This window comes from Mycteria americana, chromosome 3 (assembly GCF_035582795.1).
Source record: "Mycteria americana isolate JAX WOST 10 ecotype Jacksonville Zoo and Gardens chromosome 3, USCA_MyAme_1.0, whole genome shotgun sequence".
Lineage (NCBI taxonomy): Eukaryota > Metazoa > Chordata > Aves > Ciconiiformes > Ciconiidae > Mycteria > Mycteria americana.
Window position 1 is genome coordinate 690,938 of NC_134367.1, and position 25,450 is coordinate 716,387.

Below are 25,450 nucleotides of genomic sequence, written 5' to 3' on the forward strand. Positions count from 1 at the left end.
CCCTCTAACAGGGATTCATTAAACGACATTGTATTTTTTTTGTCTGAGGACTCATAAAAATAAAGCTACTATAATTTTGAATATTTCTATGAATAGAGATTGAATGCAAGAAATATTTGTCAGAAGGAATCCCACATAAATAACTATTTGTCTATATGGTCCAGTTAAAACTTGCTGGTTTCTACCACACTTGTGACAGCAGCATCTCGAAAACCCTGAGAGAACACAGCAAAACGGTTCTTTTTTTATCCCAGGCATTGCACACAAAGGCAGCGACATTTTCTTCTCCAACCCAAAAGAGCGATACACCAGCTCTGCGATGCTAGATTGCCTCCCCATCCACGTGAAGTTTTGCCCACGGGACTCCAGTCTGCTGTTCCAGCACATGAAATGGTGCACGCGTAGGGAAAGCACCGCTCTCCACTGGGAGATGAAAAGTCCCGTGCAGATACCAGATCAGACTGTTACCTAAAAAATGATTCTCAAACATGTATCACTATTATTTCAGCATAATATGCATTTCTTCCTAAAATACAAGTGTACGAGAAATTCCATTTTTCATTTCTATGTCAGGTATTCAAGCTCTTTAATTCATAAACTGCAGTTAATTCCTTCTGCACACATGTCCAGGAAGTATTTGTTTCAGAAGCTTTTCTAAACATGGCATTTATTGCTTTCAGCATCAATATACTGATACTATGAAAACAGAGTTCACATTTTTTAGACACACAAACTCTTTTCTTCTCTGTTATGTGCAGCAACATGTCAGAGAAGTCTGCCAGAAGCAGAATAAGACCTTATAAAAAAAGAGGCAAAATGGAATTACCCGCGTCAACCGCTCCAGGCAATGAGCAACCTTTGTAATAATGGGTTTGTAATAAGAAAGAGACTTAACGTTAACCACTGCACCGAAGAATTTTTAAGCAATCTACACTTTGTGAAGCCTGACTACTGATAAGTGCTGAAAAGCTTTATTTCAGATACGCTTTATAGCAGGCACATTGCTGCAACCACAACAATTAAGATTCCAAGACCTTTTTCGTGATAACTCATCACACATGCTCTTTTGAAAAGGAAAAAGCCCAGCAGAAATGACCGCATTTTTAACTCAAAATGGGGATACCTTTAACGGTGACTAGCACTCCTGGCTTTGGAAGAAAAATAAGAGTTAGATCAAATTAACGTGCGTCTGAACACCATTCCTAGCACGTACCTGATTGTGCATTCACGTTTGTGAGCGCAGGTGAGCCTGCCTGGTGGTACCCCAGCCCCCTCCAGAACATCGCTCAGCACCCTCCAAACTCAGAAAATCACAGAACGCAGCATTAAGGTGCACGCTGCCAACCCCCTCTCTGCCTCCTCCCAGGCCGGCACTAAGGCCGTGGGAATCACCTGCCTGTCTTCTGGCCGCTCTGCTGCCCCAGGTGCAGCTATAAGGAGCCGCGGAAAGAGCGAAGATACAGTCAGATCCCGTTTTTGAGTACAGGAGAGCTGGAGGAAGAGGGTCACCGGGGGGGAAGCCCACTGCTCCTGATAAATCTATCACTGAAAGAAGGAGATGCATCCGGGGAAGAACCTGTCGCTGCGTTTGGCAGGCTGTGTCAACTACAGCGTCCAGATATTTTCTCCTCGAGGAGAGTACCTGAGTGTAGCGGGCAGGAGAAAGCGCAGGGCTCAGAGGCATTCTGTGGCTTGCACCCGGGTGTTGTCAAAATCTTGTGGGTATGCGTGTTGCTTTCATAGAGCACAGAAGTATTAAAATATAAAAGCTAGTGTCGGTAATCCTGATCTGCAAAACTCACATAAACACAAGCTTCGTGGTTCAAAAAAAAGCATTAAACTCGTACCCACTGCCCCAGTGCCCCCCTGGCCGCACGGGCCGCTCTAGCGGCAAAGGCAGGCTGGGTTTGGCCCTGAAGCCGAGCCACCGTGGCAGCGCTGGCTCGTTACTCAAAGCGAGCACAACTTAAGTTACGCTGACACGTACCTTCAACTCGCGTTTCCAAAGGGCTCGCCTGTTACTGAATTCAGCTCCTCTGGGGAAGCCCGAGATAACTGTGGACAAGCTTAATTCTTCGTAAACTTTGTCAGTATAATACCTACTGAACGGTTGTACAGCAACTAGTGCTCATTCAGAGCAGCTGCAGCGCGCTAATTTACAGCTGAGCAGCAGCGCGGATGGCAAAACGGAGAAGCAACACATGACAGCGCTACTGACAGAAAAAGAAATCACAAACCTAGTGTATATACCTATATCTTAAAAATTTATTTCACGTTGGCCTCAGTTAAGGTGCAAAATTGTTTGGTATGTCCCTCTGCTTCCCTACCCCACCAGCAGCGTTCCCTGTTGCACGTAACCAAATCTGCAAGGCTGCTAGCCTACCTCCTCTCCCTTTCCTATGAAGCAACTGGCATCTCAGTAATATCGCTGCACCTGAACTGCTCCTGGCGCGGTCTCCTGCTGTGTGCCCCGCTCCGCAGGCAGGGATTTACTCAAAGGCCACTCACACGCTAGAAGCACTGAGCAAGGTGCGTGCTGAGCTGGACATCGCCTGGGCTGAGCCGGGGATCGCCTGGGCTGAGCTGGACATCGCCTGGGCTGAGCTGGTATCGCCTGGGCTGAGCTGGTATCGCCTGGGCTGAGCTGGACATCGCCTGGGCTGAGCCAGGTATCACCTGAGCTGAGCTGGATATCGCCTGGGCTGAGCCGGGGATCGCCTGGGCTGAGCTGGTATCGCCTGGGCTGAGCTGGACATCGCCTGGGCTGAGCTGGTATCGCCTGGGCTGAGCCGGGGATCACCTGAGCTGAGCTGGATGTTGCCTGGTCTGAGCCGGGGATCACCTGGGCTGAGCCAGGGATTGCCTGGGCTGAGCCGGCAATTGCCACCTCCCCGCTCCCGGACGGCTTCTCCCCTCTCCCCATCGCACCCCAAGGCTGCTGACTCGTCTCCTCCCCTCTCCCCACCTCACCCAGGGATGCCATACATGGTAATTCGGTATTCACTCGCTTTCAGGTGTTTAAATGTATATAATCCTCTACCTCTACGTTTCTGGTGTTTTGAGGTTTAAGTGTGGTCACTCTGTATTTTGGAAGGCTATTAGATACCCTTGATGCACCAGCATTGTATTTAAAATGTTCTGAGGCATTTCACTTCTTTGGATGAGAAGAAGCCCTGTAATACCTCTGCTCATCGCAGCCCAGCTCCATCCTTCTTCATTACCCCTGCTCTTTCCCGAGCGCCAGCTCACCAGACCTGAGCTTCACCCAGCCCTGCTGCACCACACGACCGTGACACAGCTCTTGGTCACCGGCCACCGAGTTACGGCTCCCAGGGACACGCATAATTGCGTGTGCTGATTGGAACAAATTCTCCTCTCTGGCCTTGATAAATGCAGTTCTGACCCTCTCTTCTCTCCTTTTTTTTTCCCCAGTGAATCACTCGTACGTCAAAAGGCAATTTTGGAGTAGCCCAAGCCAATTGTGAATTGGGATAGAATTTGCTAAATAATTTTAAGCAAAATGGAAATAACAAAAACTTAGGAATCACTTCTCCATACTGCTCAAGCCATATTGCTAGTGAGCATTCTGTGGATGTTTAGTCTCCTGTTGAAGTTTGTTTCATCTAACACACTTAGATATAGTCTTTAAATTAAAGAAAATCAGAACGGCTCTGCGGCTCGGTAATGACTGTACCAGCACTGTGACGTGGAAAGGTCCTCTGGAGGCCCCCAGTCCAGCCCTCTCCTCAAAGGGGGAGCAAACGGATGAGATAGATAGCAGATGTTTTCCTAAACTGTTCTTGGAAAGCGTACCGCTGCACTGCGTAACCTGGTCTGAAACAGATCTGCAGAACTTAACAAACCTCTCGACCTACAGTTTCCACCACTCATCTGAAACCTCCATTGCTGAGAACTGGATCTGGCGCTTCTCCTCCCCGCGCCCCAGGCGGACGCCGAGCCCCCTCACCGACCCCCTGCCCACGGGGACCGCTGTAAGGGCTCTGCCACAGCAGAAGACTCCTGCTCTGGAAGGTGGAGCTGCCAATACCATCAGCTGCTCCTGGACTTGCAATGCATCTACAGCCTTCTTGGCACCTGCTGTCCAGAAGTCAAGACACGTCAGGTGGACGCCACCGCTACGGATCCATTGTCTGAGCTGTCCTGGACACGGCGCTCCTCTTGCCACAACCCCAATCACGTTATCAGCAACTTTTTTGTGGGCATTTTGTTGATTTGCATTCAGCTCCCAATCCACTACCGTTGCCCAGGCACTTTTCAGCAATAGCCCCGTCTAGTCAGTCATTCGCTACTTCTTATTCATGCATTTTATTTTATTTTCTGTCACTAGAAGCTGTCTGTATTAATTTCATCTTATTGATCTACAGAACCATTCTGAATTAGAGGCTTGCCCTCTGAAGAACCTCCAGTACCTCCCTTGCATAGTGTCGGTACGAGATTTATGCACGTGTGTTCCCTACTTCATCGTGCAAGCTGCCAAGGAATAAACCAAGTAACGCTGAACTGGGACCAGACCCTGTGGGATCCCAGGGTAGGAAAAAGGGATCCCAGGCTCCCTCTTTGGTAGGAAAATATTGATATTTTCTTTCTCTGACTGTAATTTTTCAACTGGTGTTGCACCCACGGAACAGCAGTTTCAACCAGTCCACGTTTACCTCATTTATTTATGAAAATACCACCACGTTTACATCGTTTATTTATGAAAATACCATATGGGATGGTGTCAAAAGCTTTATGAGTCAATACATTTTAAATTAGTGCTTCCCCCTCCTTCACAAGGCCACCCACCCAGGCAGAACCACCCAATTTCCATTCTTTGAAACGATTTGTTCTTGACACAGATATATCAGCTATTTTTATTCCCTACCCCTCTACGTGGGTACAGACCGATTGTTTTTTAACGTGTTCAGGAATCTGAAGGTATCCCTTTGACTTTCAGACACGTATTTCAGCAAAAATACTTCTTTATATAGCCTGAGAGCAGAGAAACAGCAATGCCATCTCTTGACACCGCAATGCCACCCCCTCTCCTTTCTCCTTTTTTCTCATGATTAAAATATAACTGGATCGGTTCCTTGACCGTACAGAAAAAGGCCCACAGCCCGCGGTGCCTGGACCACCAAAGGCCGGCCGGCCGGCGGGGACGGGGACACCTCGGGGTGGTTCTGCCGCAGATGCAGCCGCAGCTGTATTTGTCCCTCTCTGAGCCTGCCTTTAAAACCTGAAGTCTGGGAAAGTTCGGTGTCGAAAAAACGCCTTTAGGAAGTAACTTTCTATTTATCCGGCACTTTGAGTCATATCTACATCTTCCAAGAAAATTTTTAGACATCTCTCAGAATCACGCCTGGCCCTTAACGTGGCCTGAAGTCGGACAGCGCTCAGACACACTGCTGAGGGTTTGTTTTGTCCTGCTTTTCAAAAAAATTAATATATCACTGTAGAGAAACTCAGAACTACACTACAACCACAGAATCTTTTAGTTTTCAGAAGATGGTATCAAAGACGAAATACCACCTCCCCCCCAAATTAGCCACATGCTGTAATGGAATTATTCAAAGCAGCATCAAAATGTAATTTTAGAGCATGTTTCCCACACTTTCATATAACAACAGCCGCCATAGGCAAAGCCAGGTTGCACCATGCAAAGCAATAGTCAAAAGACAGCAAGAAATAACGTTAACCATGCTCTTCTGAGGGAAGAGGGGAAGCGGTCTTAAGCGGGAAGAGACAAATGAGGTCAGAGGACTCTGCGCAGAGCTGCAGGACACTCCTCCTGTCCTACTTCTCAGCGGAGGTGGCTGAAGGTTCGGGTCTGGCTGCTCCGTCACGCCTGGGGCTCGGACACGTAACTGCACGTCAGTGACAAGGGGGTTTGAAAGGTTCGTTGGCTCCCGCCCCAAATTTTACACACTAAGACTTGGCTCTGCAGTTTTATAAGCAACTCAATAAATTACTAAGGTATTTAAGTGGTGCTTTTGGTGTCTTAAATTAATTTCTGTTCTGAAAATCTACCAGGAAGGCCAAGCAAAACAGACAATTTATTTAAAATCCTGTAATTTACAGCAAGAAATCCCTGCAAATTTCTATTATGCTGGCTCACAACTTCGTAAATCATTACAAAATTGCACACTGCTGCTCTGGCTACTGAGAAGGGAAAGAGCCTTCGAAAGAGTTGCCAGGATGTAATCTAGAGGGATCTCTTGTTTTCTGTCACATTACTTTCCCCCATGATTGATTTAAATAGATGTTAAGGTCAAAAAGGATAATTACCACCATACTCTGCATAATACAGGCTATGAAATTTAGCACAGTAATTTCTGAATCAAAGCCATGCCTCCGACTGACCTGCTGGGCTCTGTTCAGACAGGGATATAATCTGGCTTAGAGATTTAAAGTCATGGGGAAGCCACCACTTTCCCTGAACACTCTAAGCAACCTTTTCATTTCTTCAGACCCCTACCTCCAGCTATCACATGCAGGAAAGACGATGGGGCGTATATCCAAGCTGCAAATCACACAATATAATTATACAGAGAAATGTAATGCAGTCGAACAGCAGCAGCACGCCAGACGGTCATCATTAAAGCAGAGAATACAGGGGAAAACCATGATCTTGTAACACTTGAATGTAAAGAGATACAGGACAGGGAAGACTGAAGAGCCAGCAAAGCGGCTGCAGGAGAGCAGTGATAAACACTGTCTGAGCATGTATGCTGCTGTTCAGTTCCTTTAAAAAACCCCAAAATCGTAATCAGGAAACTTATGCCAAACATGTGGAAGAACACGTGGAGGTGTGAAAATAGGTGACTTGAACAAAAATGAAAGTATCAGCATCACAGTGTTTCCAGGAGGTGGAGGGAGGGGATCCTTCCCCTCTGCTCAGCACTGGTGAGGCCACCCCTGGCTCCAGTGCTGGGCTCCCCAGTCCAAGAGGGACAGGGACGGACTGGAGAGAGGCCAGCAAGGGGCTGCCAAGATGCTGAAGAGCTGGAGCATCTCTGCTGTGAGGAAAGGCTGGGGGAGCTGGGACTGCTCAGCCTGGGGCAGAGCAGGCTCAGGGGGTTGAATCCACGTCTATAAGTGCCTGCAGGGAGGGTGCCAAGAGGATGGAGACAGGCTCTTCCAGTGGTGCCCAGTGCCAGGACCAGAGCCCACGGGCACAAAATAAGAAATTCCATCTGAATACAAACCCCCACTTTTCTCCTATGAGGGTGGTCAAACACTGGCACAGGTTGCCCAGGGAGGCTGTAGAGTCTTCACCTGTGGAGATATTAAAAACCCAGCCAGACATGGTCCTGGGCAGCCTCCTCTGTCTGACCCTGCTTGAGCAGGGGTTGGACCAGACGATCTCAAGAGGTCCCCTCCAACCTCAACCAGCCTGTGACTTCTGTGACTGTGTTATATAAACACTGAGGTGAACTAGGCTGACCCATCTCGGAGCAGACAAAGATCAGGTAGCTAGGGGAAAAAAAAAGTGTAGGCAAAACGGAGTAAAAAAGAACTAAAGAAGAAACTAAGTGTTTGAAAGTGATGAGAAAGGTGATAGAGAGCAAATGCAAATTCTCTGGATCTGCTCTGCCTGACGGACAGTCCTGCTCCCCGCTCCCTTCCCGTCTGGCATGGCGTTTTTATCACCACTGCTCTGCTGGACCCAACAGCCCTGGGACAGCAGTTGGATGGCACTACTGTTATTGGAAAACCCACCATGACCCGGAGGAGGAAGAACTGGAACGAATGAGAAATATTACTTCAGCAGCAGCGTACAAGATAAACTGAGGCAGCACTACTGGAGAAAGGAGAAAACTACAGAAGAGGCGAAAGTAGCTGATGTGAGAAGTGGTGGAAAGGTGGACCAAAGCTTTCACCATGCAAATAGGTTAGAAGATGCCATCAAAGCAGCACCAGGATTAAGCACAGCTATCCTGCGGCAGGTCCTGTGTCTCCTGTTCCTGCCCAGCACTCCCCCGAGGCACCTCCTGACTGCAGGATGGGACTGCAGAGCGCGGTACCCGCGCTCCCTCCAAGGTCTGCGTTAGCCCCAGCGCGCCCGCATGCCAGCAAAGCATGCCAGCACGCAAGCAAGAAACACCGTTCACAACTAGGTTCCAAACCCAAGATTTCTTTTATATTTTATTCAGATGTTTTTCTCTTGATCTTGAATCTTATAGCCACTTAAGAGTAGTGTATAAATCTCCCAACTATTCCCCTTGCAGATGCCTTCTGAGCGTTTTTTCCTCCCCATCAAACTCTCCACGCTCTCACCTAACGCATCTTCCTCATAACCCACATCCCACAGACTCACAGCTGCACCCGAAGGATTTTAAACCACAGGTTAAAAATAAATACCTACAGGCATCTAGATGTCAGTTTAAATAATAAGTACTGAAACGCAGATTTTTTGTTTGAAATTGTTAGGCTGATTCATTGTGCTGACCCTTCCTTCCTCCTTGCTGTCCCCTTCTCTTCCACCTTGTTGTAAAGTATCGTCACATCCTCATTGAGCAAGGTTACATGTGAGCTGGGATCTCCCTTGTCTCTAGACGAAGAGATATTTTTATCCCTTTTCTAGAAAGAAAGTCTATTTTGTTACTATGTAGGCACATATAAGGTGTTGTGGTGCAAACACGCCTAGCCACCCCGGCTTTGTCTGCAACAGCCCTCCAGCCAGTGCCAGCTGCCACAACCCCCCCAGGCTCACGCTACTGAACTCTCTTCCCCAAAACCTTTTTGTGGCTGAAACTACGGCTAAAATGGATCTAGGATCTCTAGAGGTCACACAGGGCTAAGAAGCAGAGGATAAGAAAATGAATGTACTCCACCTGTGTCAAAGAAAAATGGCAGAGCGGACAGTAACAGTGGGTTCAGTCACTCTGAGGTGGAACTGGTGACTGGACAGCTAGAAGGAAACGTCAGAGAGATGAATGGGGACATGGGAACGAAGGAGAAAAAAGGCACATTGGAAATTGTCAGAAGATAAATTAAGCTGCCAAGCAAATAAAAATCACTCTGGGTTACAGAACTTAAAAAAACAAGGGACAGCATCAATGACATAGATATGAAATACATCAATGCAGAGCTGATGGCAGAGGAAAGTTTCTGGAGGTCTGATCAAAAATCTGAAATTACCCAGTCATGCATTCATTTGCAAACCCCGAGAAGGACAGAACTCAGCAGGGTAATCAATGGTACTGGAGACAGCAAAGTTAAACCAGGGCAAACAAAAATAAAGGCAGGAGGAGTGACGATGAGGGACTAGGAAGAGCAGATAATCAGTGACATTAGGAGCAGAAGACTGAAAAAAAATCCAAGTTAGAGTTAGTGGAAATAAAACCTCTCAGACAGGAAAAAAGAAGGTCTTGGAATATTGTCTAGGCAGGTGACATCATATCCCTTTCAACTTCACTTCTGAAGTTGCAAATAATTTTCTTTTTAATAATTTTCATTTCGTAAGAACATGTTTCACCTGACCAAACGCAATGTCCATAGTCTCCACGCTCCTTAGAAATCAGAAAAAAAGAATGCAATATTTTGTTGTATTATAGGTAGCAAATACGGTGACTGCTTTCAGAGGCTAGGCTGTTGAAAAGGACTTCTATTTTAAAGACCCTTCTCAGTCCAAGGGAGAAACTTTTGCCTCCCTGAACACACATTACTAGAGGCTTCTTCATAAGAGCTAGCTGTCTGCACTCCCGTACGGTCAACGGGAAAGAAAGCAGGCATTGCTAGACTGTTCTCATCTTAAAGTGGACATCCAAACCAGGTCTGCTCTGTCACGCTCCAGAAGAGTGTATCTGTCCCCATAAAGGACGTGGGGAGCCTACGGCAGCTAGCTGAGGAGGAAATGTCTCCGCTGCAGACAACTGAGCAGCTGCCATGGTTGTCATCTTACACATTTATAGGACCCCTAATGGCAACAGAGACGTATACGAGCCTTTTAGGGAAAAACAGAGAATGATCCATCCATCTCTTCACAGGGTATATACATTAACAAGACTGAAATACAATGCATTTAAATTCTAATGTGGATCTGCAACGTAAAAGATGCTGCATAACCTACAGACTGACCATGGCTGCTGAGAAAACAAATTATGTAGAAGGGTATTTAAAGAGGGAAGTACAGGCCATTAACCTAATTGAGGACAGGTTGTCTTTGGGAACAGAATTACTGAAAGAAGAATAGCGCACATTGACCACAACAGGAGGAAAAAAAAATCTATTCCTGAAGTAATTTAAAATAAATTAGCTAAAACAAATCACATTTAATGGGCTTGGCCTAGTCTTACAGAAGAGACATAACCATCTCCATTTATTTAGAAAGGCTTGTTGGCTGTAAAGATCAGCGAAATACTGTGTTTTGTTGTATCATAGGTAACAAGTATAGGCAAGGTTGCATGAAAATTTCCCCTTTGTAAATGTCTCAGTAAATGGGGGAACATCTGTCTCCCACATCTGCCACAACACTATCAAATGTAAACACGCCATTGAATCAATCGGCTTTTTCATTTGGAAACTTACATTTTGCAAGATGAAAAATATCAACGTTGTAATGTTACCTACGTAAATGCGAAAAAAATCCACAGCTGAGCATGGCCATAGCTCCCCTGCTGCTCCCAGCGCTCCCTGCTTACCAGCAAAACCCTCCTCTGACCTCATTCTGTCTGCAGCATTTTAGGGACGACAGAAAGCTCCCTGCCTCGTGCAAACCGCGGTTATCGAAATGGTGGGATCTGAAGAGTTCTCTGCCCCTCTGGATATTTTCCCACTGAAAGCAGAGGATGAGGAGGCTGGAAACGATAGAGGTTCCTCTGAGAGATGTGCATGGGCTGAAGAGGAGCACTGACGAGGGCTCCTTTGGTTGGTTTGTTTTCCACTTTTTAGTTCACAAAAAAAGCGAGCTCAGGCATTAAAGTCCTGTTCTTTCAGCTCAGTCTTATTCCCAACAAAACAGTTGTCAAAGGGAGGTTATTTTCATGTTTCTAACAGCAGGAAATCACAAAAAGAGGTTTCCGTCCTGCCCTGCCGCTGAATGGCGGCGTTCACTGCGTCCTGGAAGAGCGAGAAGCTCTGCAGTGCAGCTGGCCCTCCTCCTGTCGTTTGGCAGCCCTTGTGCAATGAATGGATGCAACCATCACAAGAATCATAGAATCATCGACTCACAGAACGGTTTGGGTGGGACAGGACCTAAAAGGCCATCCAGTCCAACCCCCTGCAACGAGCAGGGACACCTTCCACCAGAGCAGGTTGCTCAGAGCCCCGGCCAACCTGACCTTGAACACTTCCAGGGATGGGGCATCCACAGCTTCTCTGGGCAACCTGGGCCAGTGCCTCACCACCCTCAGAGTGAAGAGTTTCTTCCTAATATCTAGTCTGAATCTCCCCTCTTTTTGTTTAAAATCATTCCCCCTTCTCCTGTGACTACAGGCCCTACTAAAAAGTCTGTCCCCATCTTTCTTACAAGCCCCCTTCAGGTACTGGCAGGCTGCTATAAGGTCTCCCCGCAGCCTTCTCTTCTCCAGGCTGAACAGCCCCAGCTCTCTCAGCCCTTCCTCACAGCAGAGGTGCTCCAGCCCTCTGACCATTTTTGTGGCCTCCTCTGGACCCGCTCCAGCAGGTCCATGTCTTTCCTGTGCTGAGGACCCCCGAGCTGGACGCAGCACTGCAGGGGGGGTCTGACCAGAGCGGAGTCGAGGGGCAGAATCCCCTCCCTCGCCCTGCTGGCCACAGCCTTTCTTCCCCAGGGAGACCCTGCACTGAGCACTGCCCACTCTGCCTCCACGAGCCAAATCGGTGCCTTGGTTTCTCAAGGCCAGAGCTGTCAAGCACAAGCTAGAGAAGTCTCTCATTCTCCCACAGCAAGATTTCAGCCTCTCTTCCACGGGTGATAACGTATTTTCTGGATGCAGATGTGCCTAACTTCTTTTCGCGGAGGTCGGTATGGAGGAGCCGTGGCACGCAGCCAAGCTCTGCCCTGGCTCTGGTCGCAGAGAAGCCTGGGGACGGAGCAGAAAACCCGTGTGCCTCCTAGAGGGACCCAAACCCTCCCTGTATGCATCTGTGACGAACAGATTAAAACCGGAACGAGGCCGGTTTTCACAAAAAATTTAATGCAATCCACAATTATGACTAAATTCCTTCTCTTATTAAAAACATTACTAGAAAGCCCATGAAAGAGGCTTTTCAAACTATCTGCACCAATCAGTACGGACTTCCACCGCGGTTCTGCGTTAGCTGTGTCTACCCAGACAGCTCTATCTAGCTGTGTCTATACCTACAGGAAACCCGGGAACAGCAACTCCCCAATAGTATGTGGATGCAATTAAAGAATCGCAGAAGCAGTTCTCTTTTTCCAACAAAATCACGTCTAGGTATCCACTTACTATTCCTTCCAACTTTGCCTTCAAAGAAATGGATCCATATTTGCTCCATGTTTTGGGGAAAGAAAGCAAAGCAAAACAAAACCCCTTACTCTTGGATTAGTCTACTGGTGGAAGCTGGAATATGTTAGCGTGAAGGAAGAAAGCTTGATGAAGGTCTAAACAAATGTAAAATGCTCTTCAGAATGGAAAGGATTTAGCAGGATACTACCTTTTGCTCATCCTATATCATCACTATCACAGAAAACAAATATATTTCTAGCAAATGCTATTGTGCTTTGCTGATGCCCTTTCATTCTTTTCCATCACTGGGGACGTTCACAGACGGTTGAGCCCTATCCTTCCTGTTTTCAGGATGAATTTTGTGTCCACAGACAGGCAAACACGTAACTTCTAACGTTTTCATCCATCATTTATTCCAGGTATATAAAAGACAGTCAATTTTAGGAACAAATTCGGCTTTCAAAAAGAAGCCAAGGCCCTGAAAGGCGGCCAGTTTGAACAGCTCCAGCACATTAAAATGCGGCTCCGAACCCCATTCAGCTCACACAAAGCAACCTCAGCGACCCTGCTATCTTTATTTCATGCTGCCAAGATGTGACAGTGCCTCCAGCTAGGGAAATGAGGCCTTTAATTTTAGTCAGTGTTAATCTTTTACATCATGGATTAACCTAGAGCGATAGTAACTGTAATGAATCTTGGGGAAAACATTGTAATCAGACATACGTGAACTGACAAAATAGAAATGTAAATTTTCCAAGGGGGAAAACCCCGTTTCTCCTCCTTACCTCACTCTATTATTAACTCCTGACACCTGTACGTTTTCCAGGTTTAAAGAAACGGAGGGGACAAAGACAACACTGACACATGCTCCTGTGCCCCTGACAAACGGGATGATAGATGAACCAATAACGCTTCAGCGCGCTCAGTGGTTCCGTCAGTGCACCGAAGTCTCAAAATACTCAGAAACATTACACCGTGTATGGATGGGCATATGCCAAGACAAATACAGAGGCACTTTCATGCTGAGGTAAGAGCCAAGTATTTTAGCTTTCGTGCTTGCTACGAAATGCAGATGCTGTAACCAGCCGGTTTGGCTGGCTGCATGCAGAGGTTATGCAGAAGTTAGTGGACCTCGAAAGGCCCTTCTATGCAAGGCTAAAAACCCCTGCTACTGGACGTATCTCCATGTACAGACGCTTGTAACCTAGCAATCACATCGCATCTCTGCCTTCCTTAACAAACCAAACAGATAATGCTCCTTTAGCATCACATTTCCAGCTTTTAGCTATTTCTATAGCGCGCTCTCAGTTAATTTTGCAGTGTTTCTGTATTCTGTTCGAAGTATGTATACTCGACCTGAGCCAAAGTTTTAGCAGTTTCAGGTAAAACCTGCTAAGCAGCATTTCTTTGGTGTGTGTGGACACAGCCTGATTAAGATAATCTATGCTACTTTAGAAGTACTTTTCAGCGTAGTTCAACTCAGTAATGCCAGGAAGCAAGCCTTGCAGAGACGGAAACAGCCTGGATCATAGAAATGCTATCATCTGAAATGGCTTTCACTGACCACTCCTTGTAGAACCTCAGCTGAACAAACAGAGAAGATCTGGTGAAGTATTTCTCATTGTTATGTGATGAAAACCAAACCAACTCTGATTAGGCTTGGACAGGTGTACACTAGATATTTTGCAAAGAACAAAGGCACGAAGCAGAGTCTGAATGACAATACCTTTCGAGAGATGTGTTTGGGTCCCACTGCGAGCCTCAGGTACATCCCCAGGGGCTTGTTGAGTGGTAATGGAGAAGCATGTGTTCTGCAAGCTGAGAGCCTGAGGAGCTGCAATGATGGAGGCAAACATTACTACCTGAACCTGAGGCAGCCTGTCCGTTCCCCCCAGGTCCAGGAAAAGGTAAATACCCCATTCCTTCTTTGGAATAAGCAAGTATAGAGAGAAGAAGCCTCTTCCCATGAACTCTTGCAGAGTCTGCTAGATGAAGTAACCTTTCCTAACAGAATTCTGAAAGTGGGATCCTTGAAGAGGGATGAGCCAGGACCTTGGTAAGAGGCGGGTACTAATATGGGTATGGTGATCACAGATGATGGCATCTACCACGCATTTGCTGCCTGTGAGTTCTTGTGATGCCTGACAGAAGATGACACTTGAAAGTAAGATGATTTCGGCTTTCTGAAGTTATGTTCTGGACTGGTCTAGTGCCATTCTACACTTCTGCGAATGTCTCGCCTCTCAGGAGGAGCAAACTACGGACAAAGGATGACGCAATGATCATTTTGCAGAACCAGGTCGTTTCCTTGGTGTTTATTCCATGTTTATTCCAACTTCTTTTCTTAGCCTTTGCTGGGGATGGTATCTGTAAAGTATATGCGCTGTAGAGGCCTTCATCTTGAGTTACCTCAGTGCAGCCGTTGAATCGCTGAGGAAATGAATGGCTTATTTATCAGAGTACAGAAAAGTTCTGTGCTTTTAAATGGGAAGTCACCTATAGTTACTTGCATGTTTTTCAAAATACGAGCTGCTTGCAATCAACTGATATGTTGTTTGGTAACAACTGTGACCAAGGATTGGCCCCAACGGCTGAAGTAGCCTATCTTGACATTTTTGTTACCATCCAGGCTTTCCTCATGATCTCACTCAGCTCTCTTCTACAGACGTATGAGGTCTGAGTTAGCAAATGATAACTGATTCTCACGAGGAACTTTTTAAGCAAGTCTTGGTAGTTGACAATTGCAGGGTGCGTAGAGGCAGATGACATGCCGTATGTCCAAACAGGCCTGATTTCTCAAATCTTTATTTCTGGATTATCTTTGGTCTACCTGATCTTGTCTTGGACAACAGACAGCAACAGAGACCTTGCTCCTTTACAAATACAAAAATGCTCCAAGCCAAAGGGTGTTGCTGATTCTAAAGCCTTGTTGCTGATTCTATCATGTCCTCATTAGTCAAAATACTAATCTTAGTAGCACTGTTGAAAAGCTCTTTACGTTTCCCTTGATCATTGAGGTTTCTACATCCAGTATTTCTGGGATTCTTGTGATCAGCTCCAGATGTATGCATATCCTTGTCCACATCAGAGAAGAGAAAGATTTCTTTAGTTGCGTGCCTTTGGGACAGTCTCTGCTCCCAAGAGGTATGTGGATCCCTGTAATTCACACAAGCAGACGAATATGGGACTGGAACACCAAAGGGGGCTCAGATTTGACTATTAGGTGCAGTTCTGGTCATCCCACATCAAAAAGAAATGTTGAAAGAAGAAGAGGGACTGATAAGGACAACGAGCGTGATCCAAATTACAGATTACCTTCTGTGCAAGGAAAAATTAAGTCGACAAGGACTCTTAGGCTAGAAGCAGGTGGGATATATACGACCTTCAACAGCATGTAGAAGGTGAATTTTAGAACAAAAAAGGAAGAGCTTTCTTCAACAGGTCATAATTGTAGAACTCACTCATGGATGCTGGATTTAGGAAGCAGTGGTCTCTGTATGTACTGCAAATCAGGAAGTAAACTGGAGTGCTGCAAGATGGGAGCAAGTGCAAAAACCAAGAGCAAAATCTGACGTACTGACTTGACTTAATGACTTGCTGCTTATAATCTTAGCTGAGCATCTGCTACTTGTCATCATGGGTGACAGGATACAATATGAGCATGAAATTCTTGTACCCTTAAAACCCCTGACAGTGTAGAGGTCTTGTCATAACCTAATTAGTGTTTATCTTCAACACTGCTTTACCTACTAATACCTACTTACAATAAGCTGTTGATTTTCTTTCCCTTCACTACCCCCCACAAAACTGCTGTTCTGCTACTCCTTACCTCAACAGTGTACTGTAAGGTCTACGTGGCCAAGAAAACAAGTTGAAGGGTCAGGTCATAACATCCAGCCCTCCTCTTATTTTGGATTAGTACCTGATATGGTATTTTCCTAGCATCTTCTGTGGTCTTCTCCTCAAATTGAGGGACTAGGTATGCTAGGCCCTGCCCACAGAAGAACAGAAGCATAGCTGACAGACTATGATCTGAAAGACGTATCCTGAATGAGTTTCTGCATGTTGACATGAAAAAAAAAGAAAAAGTGTTTCCTTAGGTAAAATGTACTTAAGGATCAATACTGGTACTTGGCAACAAAGCCAATACTCGTTTCATCTTCTCATGTGCTCTTTTAGTAATAAAGTATTTGTTCGCGTGTGCTTGAACTAGATCAGCAACTGAAAAGCGTAGCTGTGGAGGATTGCTTCACCTCCTCCATCAGAGACCGTCCTCCAGAATACTCAGTGCTAAGCTTATATTGTGCATGAGTCTGTCTCCTGGTATTTTGCAAAGCAAGAAACACAGCGATACTTGCTGTGGATAATCCTGACTCAACTTTCACTCTGTCCTCTTCTTCCAGGTCAGACATGAGTTTTATAGATAACACAGTAGACACAATCTGAGAAAGAAAGAAGTCTCCAAGTGGAAAGAAGCAGAGGAATGAACAGTTCCCGGGATTACGTTATTCCATGAGAAAAAAAGGCACCTATCACACCCACTGACCAGCACAGAAACCAATCACCTACTGGAAAGAGGTGAAACGCTGGTGAGCCAGAACACGACAGGATGGCATCAGGAAGCTCTCCCTACCAGACAGGTGAGATGGTCTTGATGACTGCAGAATTAACAGATTTTTTAAATGTAAATTACCCAGTTTGGATTAAGAAAATGGGAAAAGCTGGTTAAACAAAGAAGTAGGAGCTAAGGAACTAGGTGATCACCACCCAAATTAACTGCTGCTCCTGAGTCAGAACTGACCAAGGGTTGTACCGTTCCATTCCCTAAGACCTTTTACGCAAGAGGATGAGGAGGCTGCAGGAGAACCTTGCAGACATTGCTACTGAGGCAATGCTTCAAGCTTGTGTGCACAGAGGATGTGCGTGCCTAAAGCAGGATCTTCTCTGATGGAGGTTTGAAGATGATCGTTGTCTGCACTACAGCGAACAAACTTGGACGCCAAACAGAGGTTAAAAGCAGAGGCAATGCAAAAGACCTTGCCCACAAGGTTGCTTGCAACCCAATAAACGAGAAGATGTTACAGGTCATGTGCTTAAGGACTGCCTACATGAATACTCTGTAAAGCACTGGCTTTGGGAATTGTCTGCTCTCTCAGTCTCTTTGCTTCTAATTCAGCAAAAGGCGTATTTCATGGAGTAAGGTGTATTTCATAGAATCATAGAACAGCCCAGGTTGGAAGGGACCTCACAAGATCAGCTGGTCCAGCCTTTTGTGGGAAAGGTAGCCTAGGTAAGATTATCTAGCACCTTGTCCAATTGCATCTTGAAAACCTCCAGAGATGGGGACTCCACCACATCCCATATTTGAAGTCATACAGTGTATTGCATGTTGTGTAGTGTTTGTAGACACTACATGGGATGATTTATAGACAGAGGTTGAAATAACTTTAACGTAGCCAGGTCAAACCTGCACACACAACTGATCTTTTTCATCTTGGGAAGTAGAAGGAAAGTACATGGATTTTTGCTTACTTCTGTCTGAAGGAGTGCTGCTGAAAATGCGGGATCTGCCTTGCCCCTGGAGCACCACCTTCTCACTAAAACAGCGACGGTTCAGTTTCTCATTCCCTGCACGGAACGTTTATTCACTCACAGCTTTGGACAAGTGAAGTCTCCCATGAACCACCTTGCTATTCTCCCTGGCATATCTTAACAAGAAAGAAAAGTGCAAATACACGCTTCAACTAGTTTTTTGCATGTTTACATACGTACAGCCATACAATAATTTACATATATATATCTCCGTAAATGTAAACCCAAATTCAACTCAAACCTAAATGCCTCTGGTAGACATGGGTAACTTGAAAGAACTTTGGCAGCTCAGCTGTGTTTGGCGTGGAGAACAAGTGTTAACAACGGCAACGTAGTATACTCGTTATGTGAAACGTCTCCAGCAGAACAGAATAATCCTTTGTAAGCAGAGGAGCCTATGATACAACAAGACCAGCCTTTCCCAGAACAGCTTTGGAAGTAATGCTCTATTTAAAAAGAAAAACAAAAATCTCTTTAGCACTCTTTAGATATTTCTTCAGTCACTCTCATGTAATAACATCTATTCCAGTAAAAGAAAATCACTCTTCAGAGAGAACAAAATGAAGCACTGCAAACAATTCCTTATATTATGAATGCTGCATACCCACTTTGAAGTGGCAGTGTTATCTGAAACCTATTAGAAGAATCCTAGTGATACAAAATCCATTTCTGTATTTTTTTACCTCTCACGGAAACAACCAACCAATACTGCACGGCACACATACCTTTTTGTTGGTGTAGGTGCTCCAGAGGACATGTGGGTCACCATGGTGTCATTCATGTTAGTCAGAGGCCGAGGAGGACTAAAATAGAAATATTTATTCCAGTTAGTGATTTAAAAAAACAAAAAGGAAACAAACCCAACACTAGGGAAAAGGACTCACTGCGCTCTGTGCCAACAACAGCCCAAAGAGCAGCAGCAGCAATTGCTTTGCACAAAGATACCTGACGAGCTCACCTCTTAATGCTTTTCACAATTCATGTGTTACACTAAAATGAGGATAAAACTAACACTTGTGATTACATAACTGACCTTTGGCATTGTCTAGTAGTTCAAGCAAAGGTAGGAACCATTCAAGTTAGGGCAAATATTTGAAATGTTTAAAGAAATTCAGCAAAGATTTATTATAACAAGCAATCATTTATACAACAGCCTCATACACCATCTGTTTGGTTTTTATTTTAATAAGTTAAAGTTAGTTGGAAAAAACAAATTGATAGAGCCTCGTGTTCCTTACTGCCCTACAAAATACAACCATGGACCGAGGCTCCCACTATTTGCATTTTTAAGCCCTGAAAGTTTCCCAAGGCCACACTGCCGCGGCCACCCAGGCTTGGTGTGCTGGTGGCTGCGCAGGGAGGGGGTGGCACGAGGAGCCCCCAGACACGGGGCGTCCCCAGACAGCCCTGCCGGTGCACTCAAGCTGTTGGGAGAGAAGAACTACGGCAGCTACTATCACAGAATCAATATTTGCCCACGTTTACCCTCCAGTGATATCCAAATACATCCATCATCCTTTAAAATGAGCCTTTAAAAAATGCGCAGCGTTGTCTGTGCACAGATGAAAGCTCAATTTGCACATTAGACAACACAGGACTTGCGCAGATCCTAATGGAGAAAAATGCCCCACTCTCCTGCATGCTTTCTTGGAACATGGATTAAATTCTTCACAGGTTTGTATGTGCCATCAGCTTAGCATTCACTTTCAGTAAGATTTACTGCAGATAACACTGAAATTAATTCTTGCCAACTTCAGTTTTCTACAGTACAACGGTGCAGAAGGCGTTTGACCCGACAGCGTTCGCAGCTTTTCTCTTCCCTGACGTTCCCAGCGCAGCCGCACGGAGCCTGCTCCTCTTTCGGGTGTGTGAACACTAGGAATTGCCCTAAGACTCATTAGCTTATTTCATTCAGCCATTTTCAGAGCCCAGGAATCCCGAGAACCAAACAACCACTAAAAAAAATCACCTGGATGTCGAACATGTAAAATCACGAAGAATATATTTACTGCATTCCTTCTCCATGTAGGATTTGAGTGCACAAGCACTTCAGTTCTCAGTCCTCGCTCAGGGCAGATTTGCCCAGAAGTAATTATGCTGCAGATTTAATGTTAATGTTGCTCTAAATATAACATTATACCAAGAAATGATTCGGTCATAAGACATTTAATGAATGTGTTCCTTTGGAAAAGGAACTTCTTACTGTACAAAAAAGCAGAATTAGGATTATAATGCACTGGAAAGCCGACAGACGTGCCACACGGCGGTACGTTTGGAAGCCATTAACTTTGCTAGTGAACATACAAATACATCCCGTGGTAACGAGCAGTTAATTAACAGTGCTTTCCCTCTGCCCCTTTATCTCCCTACTTACTTCTTCTTGACTGAATGCAAGGAATGCTCTGTCCCCATCTACACTGCAAAACTCTCCTTTTTCCCTAAAGATTCACTTATCAGCTTCACATTCTGCCACGCACGCACCAGACTGTACGTGCAGCTGTGAGAGAAGCAGCTACGACAAGCAGCAGCTTTGGCACCCGAACCCGTGTTTTTCAGCAACACCTCTTGCTTCACAGCTTCCGTGGGCATCAGCCGGGTGTTCCTTTGGGAGGGCCGAACGGCTTCCCTCAACGCTGTGCTCTTAGACGCAACGCAGCCCACCTCGGTATTCCTAATAATTTTAGGGGAAGTGAACTTAATCACAGGGTATTGCATTTCAGCGGAGGGGATAAAGCAAGCTCACAGCAGTGTCGGAGACACCGAAGCGCGGCCGCGGCGTGCTGCCAGCCTTTACGACCGCACGGGTATAGGCAGCACCTAGGCCAAAGAGGACAGCACGCGCGTGCTCGCCGTCCACGAGACGTAGGCAACGGCACGAGTGTTCACAAAGCTCATTCTGCTTTAAGTAACAAATTGTACAGGAGGGCACGCTTTCCATTATCCCACAGAGGCTCACCTGTGTGGGTCTACTATCTTGAGTGAAGGGTAATTCTTTATTTTATTACAATATTGCTTTTATACGACTCTTCTAATAAGGAAGTGGATGTAATTCAGCATTTGCAATCTGGTTTTAGTATCATTACGAGTCATTTCCACAAGTTCATTCCAGTTCTGTAAATACCGGTGTCCTCAATTTTCCAGCTAAATCCTTGCTAACAGTGATAAAGGCAAAGAAAAAAATTAAATATGAACATATGGTTAAAAGATTTCTAATAGCACAATTCTGTCTCCTTTATTACGTACAATAAAGCCTTTCCCAGTCCAAAGAATTTCTTGAGGCTATTTATACATTTTTAGGGAATATCTTTTCAGAAAACTGTAACTCTGTCAAGATGGCACTATATTGTCTTGTATAACCGTGACAGAAAAATCGTATTGCTTGTGAAAGCAGGAGGATCTGTAACCATGTACACAATACCACTGGAGTAAAACGAGCTGCTTTAATAAACCTGGGACTTGCAGTGCAGGTCAACCTTATTTTACCAAAACTCCTAGTTTAAAAGGAACATCACTGAATTCCCCCCCCAAGATGCTCACGATAGTTGGCATCTGCTACGACCTATCGACATAACAGAAAAAAATGACAAACATCCTTGAATCAGCTACTGAGGAGAGATTTTTCTGCCTCGATAATCTCACCAGAAAATGTAACTATCCAGACACCTGAGACAGGAGAAATCCCCAAACCAGCGCTGGCACAGAAACTCAGAAGATGCACTCAGAAGAAGTAACTCCTCTCCCGCCCACAATGTAGCTGAGATAGTAAAACAACTGAATCACAGAATCACAGAATCGTTCAGGTTGGAAAAGACCTTTAAGATCATCGAGTCCAACCGTAAACCTAACACTGCCCAGCCCACCACTACACCATGTCCCTGAGCACCTCATCCACACGGCTTTTAAATACCCCCAGGGATGGGGACTCAACCACTGCCCTGGGCAGCCTGTTCCAGTGCTGGACAACCCTTTCCGTGAAGTAAAATTTCCCAATATCCAGTCTAAACCTCCCCTGGCGCAACTTGAGGCCATTTCCTCTCGTCCTGTCACTTGTTACCTGGGAGAAGAGACCGACCCCACCTCTCTACCCCCTCCTTTCAGGCAGCTGTAGAGAGCGATGAGGTCTCCCCTCAGCCTCCTCTTCTCCAGGCTCAACAACCCCAGTCCCTCAGCCGCTCCCCATCAGCCTTGTGCCCCAGACCCTTCCCCAGCTCCGTTGCCCTTCTCTGGGCACGCTCCAGCCCCTCCATGTCTCTCTGGGAGTGAGGGGCCCAACACTGAACACAGCATTCGAGGTGCGGCCTCACCAGTGCCCAGTACAGGGGCACGATCCCTGCCCCAGTCCTGCTGGCCACGCTATTCCTGACACAAGCCAGGATGCCATTGGCCTTCTTGGCCCCCTGGGCACACTGCTGGCTCATGTTCAGGCGGCTGTCGACCAACACCCCCAGGTCCTTTTCCACCAGGCAGCTTTCCAGCCACTCTTCCCCAAGCCTGCAGCGTTGCATGGGGTTGCTGTGGCCCAAGTGCAGGACCTGGCACTTGCCCTTGTTGAACCTCACACAGCTGGCCCCAGCCCATCGACCCAGCCTGTCCAGGTCCCTCTGCAGAGCCTGCCTACCCTCCAGCAGATCAACACTCCCACCCAACTTGGTGTGGTCTGCAAACTGACTGAGGGTGCACTCGATCCCTTCGTCCAGATCATTGATAAAGACATTAAACAGGACTGGCCCCAACACAGAGCCCTGGGGACACCGCTTGTGACCGGCCACCAACCAGAGTAAACTCCATTCCCCACCACTCTTTGGGCCCAGCCCAAAGGGACTCTTTGGGTCCAGCCCAACTAATGGACTTCAACCTATATCAAGAACAGCTTACAACTTTCTTTCAAAACTTCTGTTTTGTTAGGTTAACTTTTTCAGGTTTAACTTATCTGGCATTTAAGGTGTATTTAATCAGCCTAGGGTGCTCTTGGGAAGAAAAGCACCTAAAAATAAGCAGTGAAATAAGAGAAATCTTCCAGATACCTGGGATCTGGGACAAACATGGCAGCCATAGAAGCTGAGAAATCAAACTCCTTAAATTCTCCTTGTTCACAAGGCTTACAAAAAGTGATGTTAGCCAAGCAGCTGGGAGGTCAGAGATCAGCCTATGCCAGAGAGCATAAATGAAGACATCAGCAATCTTTATTCCTATTCCACACGGGAGGTCCAAGGTGTATACTGCGTATACTTTTAGTAGCTTGAAAAACACGACAGTGTCCTTTGCAAAACTACAATGCTTATTTTACTTTGTACATTGCTGGTTAGCACTGAAGTAGGTGCTAACTCGTTCAGTCACGATGTCTGAAATGCCAGCCCTCTCCGTGTAACTAGACCTAGAAATAATTGAGGAAATAACAGCGTTGGAGGCTCAAAGCCAGGACAAGGACTCATCTTGACAACTGTACTGGGGAGAAGCTTCTAATGACGGGGCGCTCCTTTGGCCAGGGATATGTAGAAGAAAACTCACAGCTTTGGGTACCTCTGTTATCGCCGTCTCCTTGGGTTTAATTTATTCAGACTCTAACCAGGGACTGGCAGGGGAGGAGAACCTCAATCCATCCCACTCCTACCAGTTTGATGCCAGTGCCAGCAATAGATGCCCAGAGCCTGGAGAAGGATCACAGGTCAGCAGGAGAGCACCTGAGGAGCAGCACAGGAATTCCAGCCACTCCAGCCAGTAAGGCAGCTTCATCGGGGGCCCAGCCTAAATGCCTCTATGCAAACGCACGTAGCGTGGGCAACAAACAAGAGGAGCTAGAGACGTGCGCGCGCCTGCAGGGCCGTGATCTTATTGGCATCACGGAGACGTGGTGGGATGGCTCCTATGACTGGAGCGTTGGAAGGATTCAGGCTCTTTAGGAAGGACGGGCAGGGGAGACGAGGAGGGGGCATCGCCCTCTGTGTCAGTGGCCAGCTGGAGTGCATGGAGCTCCGCCTGGGGATGGGCGAGGAGCTGACCGAGAGCTGACGGGTCAGGCTTAAAGGGAGGGCAGGGACAGGTGACATTACAGGGGGGTCTGCTACAGGCCACCCGACCAGGGAGACTGAGCAGATGAGGCCCTCTATAGACAGACAGGAGCAGCCTCACGTTCACAAGCCCTGGTCCTCATGGGGGGACTTCACCCACCCCGATGTCTGTTGGAGGGACAACACAGCAGGGCATGAGCAATCCGGGAGGTTCCTGGAACGCGCTGATGGTAACTTCCTCCTCCAAGTGACCGAGGAGCCAACGAGGAGAGGTGCTATGCTGGACCTTGTTCTCACCAACAAGGAGGGGCTGGTGGGGAATGTGAAGCTCAAGGGCAGCCTTGACTGCATGACCGTGAAATGGTGGGGGTCAAGATCCTTAGGGCAGCGAGGAGGGCGCACAGCAAGCACACTACCCTGGACTTCAGGAGAGCAGAGTTTGGCCTCTTCAGGGATCCGCCTGGTAGAGTGCCATGGGATAAAGCCCTGGAGGGAAGAATATTCCTGGAGGAATATTCAAGGATCACCTCCTCCAAGCTCAGGAGCGATGCATCCCAGCAAAGAGGAAGTCAGGCAAAAACGCCAGGAGGCCTGCATGGATGACCAAGGAGGTCCTGGACAAACTCAAACACAAAAAGGAAGCCTACAGAGGGTGGAAGCAAGGACAGGGAGCCTGGGAGGAATACAGAGAAATTGTCCAAGCAGCCAGGGATCAGGTTAGGAAAGCTAAAGCCCTGAGAGAATTAAATCTGGCCAGGGACATCAAGAGCAACAAGAAAAGCTTCTATGGTATGCCGGTGATAGAAGGAAGACTAGGGAAAATGTGGGCCCTCTCTGGAAGGAAACGGGAGACCTGATTACCTGGGTGTCCTGGTTTCGGCTGGGATAGCCTTTCGGCTGGGATGAGCCTTCCTACCCTCCAGCAGATCAACACTCCCGCCCAACTTGGTGTCATCTGCAAACTGACTGAGGGTGCACTCGATCCCTTCATCCAGATAGGGATGTTTCCAGGGATGCCCCATCCCTGGAAACATTCAAGGCACGGTTGGACGGGGCTTTGAGCAACCTGGTCTAGCAGAACCATGGCAGGATGGTTGGACTAGATGGCCTTTAAAGGTCCCTTCCAACCCAAACCATTCGATGATTCTATGATGCTATGACTGTGTGATTCTATGACAGTACACTTTCATGTACCGAAGCATCGTATAGCAGTGGCAGATGCTATCAGGACACAAATAAATAGTAGAGATTTGTGGAGGGCTTGAAAACAGGGATCATGAGAGTCCTCTGCATTCAGCACAAATTTGGGAAGGAAGCAATAAAGACTGGATAGAACAACGCATGTATGCCATCACTTTAGGAGCCATTTACTCACCCACGTATTTTTTTTTTTTCCCCACAAATATCATAAAGTTAATTCTGAAGCTAAAATACCTTAAATTGTCTTTATAGAAG

The 25,450-nt window shown here is 46.5% G+C and overlaps 1 protein-coding gene across 1 annotated transcript in view; it reads right to left on the reverse strand.

The window, feature by feature from the left end:
- Positions 1-25,450, reverse strand: part of DTNB (dystrobrevin beta) — a 218,390-nt gene that overhangs the window by 90,925 nt on the left and 102,015 nt on the right. The window contains exons 12-13 of the mRNA XM_075497583.1: positions 18,713-18,790; positions 8,453-8,554 (exon numbers count right to left, since the gene is read on the reverse strand). Of these exons, the coding sequence (XP_075353698.1) occupies positions 8,453-8,554; positions 18,713-18,790 (180 nt within the window). The remainder of the gene's footprint in view (positions 1-8,452; positions 8,555-18,712; positions 18,791-25,450) is intronic.